This window comes from Ziziphus jujuba, chromosome 2 (assembly GCF_031755915.1).
Source record: "Ziziphus jujuba cultivar Dongzao chromosome 2, ASM3175591v1".
Classification (NCBI taxonomy): domain Eukaryota; kingdom Viridiplantae; phylum Streptophyta; class Magnoliopsida; order Rosales; family Rhamnaceae; genus Ziziphus; species Ziziphus jujuba.
The window spans coordinates 25,925,065-25,929,144 of record NC_083380.1 but is presented as its reverse complement, the minus strand read 5'-3'; the positions used below and the strand labels follow the sequence as shown (position 1 = coordinate 25,929,144).

The following is a 4,080-nucleotide window of genomic DNA, read 5'->3' as shown; positions in this document are numbered from 1 at the left end:
AACTCACACAATGTACCATTTAATTCCACAAAAGCAAATTATTAATATACACCAACATCTTAGTTGGTATTGCAAATAACATGCCACGCTCATCTTTTTTACAAGTGGGCAAATATAATTTTAGCTCCTCTTTTTGTAATTTTTTTTTTCCTTGCATAAATACGTTTTTGTTTTGTTGAAAATTTTCACTATATATATTATTTATCATCCTTCATTTTTGTTTCACTCAAATCTGTCAAGGCAAACTTTGACATGTGTCGTTTTAGGTGTTTTTAGAAGTCAAACTATTAGTTATTTTAAAGACCAAAAAAAAAAAAAAACATTTTATATATTTGATTTAACAAAATGAAACTTTTAATCTTTTTATTTATTTCCATTTATTATTTAAATTTATTTCAAATAGCAAGCATTTATGAATGGACATACTGTGAAAATTAAGAAATGGGTGTCCATGTTATACATCTAGCTAGCTAAGTCGCTCTGACAAAGACCCCTATCTTTAATATCTTTAAAAACAAATAAATAAAATAAAATAAACTTGTACTCGATTACTTCTATATATAGGTAGAGTGAAGGCGTGTTGGTTCCATCCAAACCCAAAAGAGAAAGATTCTTCGATTGATTCAGGCAAAAGATTGAGTGTCAAACTAGCTATGAGTCAATCTCTTAATAAATGGCCAACTTTTTCTGCGCAACCAATCGCCACATCAATAATCCCATCTCCAAAGTTCTTCATGTGCTCCGCGCTTCCCTTTAGCACCAAGTATGCGTTCTTTCATCTTATACCTCTCTTAATCATATTCATTTATTTTTAATCTATGCCTTATATATATATATATATATAGTCAGTCTATCATTAGACTATTATAATGGATTTTACATTATAATTTTATTAATTGGTCCTTGCATCTTTTTATATTTTGTAAAAATTGATATTTTGTAAAAATTGATATTTAAAGATGTATTTGAAATTTTATATAAATATAATAAAATATTAAAATTTTAAGATTTAAAATAAATAATATCTAAACTCATATAAAATTTAAATATATTATTAAATTTTAGTTATTGAAAAGATCTAATAGCTCATAAATAGGACAATGATAGAAAATCCATATTACTATGCTCTAATAAAATTTAATCCTCTACATGTAAAAATAATATTTTATCTATTATCTGTCTCTGTACAGGGAAATGCTAAAGATTCCACAAATTCCAAGATTTTGGATTTAAGTTAAAAAAAAAAAAGAAAAAAAACACAAAAAATTGTCAGTGCATCAAAGCAAATATTCTACCTTTTTTTTTGGGGTCAAAATTACTATTGAGAGAGGAAGAAGATGTGCACACCTAGAATCTCGAAGTGAATGTATCCTCGGTGGTTTTGTAGGATCAAGCCTACGAGTACATTCTTCATAGCTCATGATAGTGGCAATGTGCACAAGAAAAACAAGCATATTTTTCTTTGTGCATATAATTAGAGATATATAATTAGTTGATTGAGTATGATGCTAATTTGGTTGAATATATTATGTTTTACAGGGAGGTAGAAATTTTGAGAAAGACCTTAACCAACATTAGTCCTCAAGGTCCAAAGAGAAATGATCTCGTAGCTCAAGCTCCACCAAAGGAAAATTTCGATGAAATTTTCAAGTCCATGGAAGGTTGGGCTAGGGACAACATTTTACCATTGTTGAAACCAGCCAAAGAATGTTGGCAGCCTCAAGATTTCCTTCCAGACGCTTCATCAGATGGCTTCCATGACCAACTCAGACAACTTCAAGAAAGAACTAAGGAAATACCCGACGAATACTTTGTGGTCCTTGTTGGGAATATGATCACTGAAGAAGCACTTCCGAGCTACCATTCGCGTATAAACGGAACGGAGATCTTCCACGACAAGACCGGGGTTGATGACACTCCTTGGGCTATTTGGGCAAGAGGCTGGAGTGCTGAAGAAAACAGGCATGGTGATCTCCTTAACAGGTATCTTTATCTCTCTGGCCGAGTTGATATGAAGCAAGTTGAGACTACTATTCAATATCTTATTGCTGCTGGAATGGTAAGTACTACAGTTTATATACCTCTTTGTCAGCTTGCTTATAATGTAACAATTAAATTATTTTCATATTTGAGGCACTAATTAGCTGATACTATGATCCGTCAAAACACACACACACACACACACATATATATTTATGATTTTGATTAAATTTAAAATATTCTGACTTTATTAGCATCCGGATACAATGCCTATCCATATGTAATAAGACGTATAATCCTTATTATTCACCACATGCTATCTCTTGGCGGAAACAGTCTACATAGCCAATCTCTAGGTGGAAAGAGATAGCATATAATTAATTCATCCATATTTATTGCAATCAAGATGAATAATGCGATTAGAACTATAAGTATGTACATATATATATATATATATATATAGTTATTCTCACATTAGGATATACAGTTATTTGCATATCAGGATATCATGATTTTTTTCATACAGGGTTTATTGAAATAAGTATATTGCAAATATTCTCCAATTTGGAAAACTCTAACATTATTAAATTAGGAATTCTTAAATAGCATTGCCACAACTTATTTTAAGTTTTTAGATTTAAATTTAAATAATAACTGATAATTCAACCAACTGATAAGTATTTGCTAATTAAACATTTAGTTCTAACTGAATCAAAGACTCCCTATTAAGAGACATACTCCATAATGGTATAATAGATATCCATATATATAAATAGAGGTTATTTGCATTTCTAATCCTCCAAATTCAGGGTATTTGACAATTTATATCTATTTTTTTATTTATAATTTTGTCATAATTAAGAAACAAACGAGATCAAAATACTTTTATATAATTTGATAGGAAAATATTCTACTAGATGATGTAGTATATATGGTATGCTAACCGACGCTGCATCCCAAAACATATTATCGGATGTGATCGGGCAATATATCTTAGATTCTGTTGCGGAGAATGGAATTATATTATATTATATATAATTGCTAAATTTTAAAATTGTCTACCTATGTATAGGATGTGGGCATTGCAAATAATCCATACCTATGGACCATTTACACATCCTTCCAAGAAAGGCAAACGGCTATAATTCATGGGAACACAGCTAGGCTGGCCAAGCAGCATGGGGATGTAAATCTTGCCCAAATATGTGGGACTATTGCTGCCGACGAGAAGCGCCATGAACGTGCTTATACCAAAATGGCTGGGAAGCTTTTTGAGCTAGATCCGAATGGGATGCTCATAGCCTTAGCATACATGATGAGGAGGAGAATCGAGATGCCTTCTCATTTAATGTATGATGGGTTTGATGATCATCTTTACAAGCATTTAACCCAAGTTGTGACACGTATAGGGGTGTATAATTTGTCCGAACACAAAGCCATGTTGAAGCATTTGATGAGTAAATGGAAAGTTGAGAAGCTCACTGGGCTTTCCAGTGAAGGGCGAGAAGCTCAAGATTATGTTTGTGGGTTAGTTCAGAGGATTACAAGGCTGGAAGAAATAGCTCCGACTAAGGCTACCAAAGAAGCTCCCACGGTCTCTTTCAGTTGGATTTTCAATAGAAAGGCTTAGCTCATGGATTTTGCGATATATATATATATATATATATATAATAAGCCTCTTGCATACAATTGATCTCCTTATGGCTTAACGAGAAGATATTAGCTGTATAATATTTATATAACAAATTATGTGTTTGTTTTCTATTTTAAGCCCTAATATTAAATAATATATTATGTGAAACGTATCCTATGATATATTGTTTGATGACGTGAAGGATATAAATGGTTATTATTGCAAAATTATATATTTATTTACTATATATGTCTACGGGATTGCCATTTAAAAGATGCCTATGTCGGCTTATGTGCCAAGTGGTACCATCACCAAATCCAACCTAAAATGTTAGGCTTGAATTGAAATAGCAATTATCAGTACGTGTGTGTAATAATTAAGCATTCGTTATATAGGCCTTCTTTATTTGGTGTTTCTAATAAGAGATTTATTAATCTATATATAAAAGTTCAAATGTCTTGCTCCTA

At 31.4% G+C, this 4,080-nt stretch overlaps 1 protein-coding gene across 1 annotated transcript; it reads left to right on the top strand.

The window, feature by feature from the left end:
• The first annotated feature begins 606 nt into the window (after window positions 1-606).
• Window positions 607-3,689, top strand: LOC107405921 (stearoyl-[acyl-carrier-protein] 9-desaturase, chloroplastic). The gene is made up of 3 exons (XM_060814260.1): window positions 607-763; window positions 1,540-2,059; window positions 3,053-3,689. Exons 1-3 carry the CDS (start codon window positions 654-656, stop codon window positions 3,608-3,610), a joined length of 1,188 nt encoding a protein of 395 aa, XP_060670243.1. The 5' UTR covers window positions 607-653; the 3' UTR covers window positions 3,611-3,689.
• The last annotated feature ends 391 nt before the right edge of the window (window positions 3,690-4,080 follow it).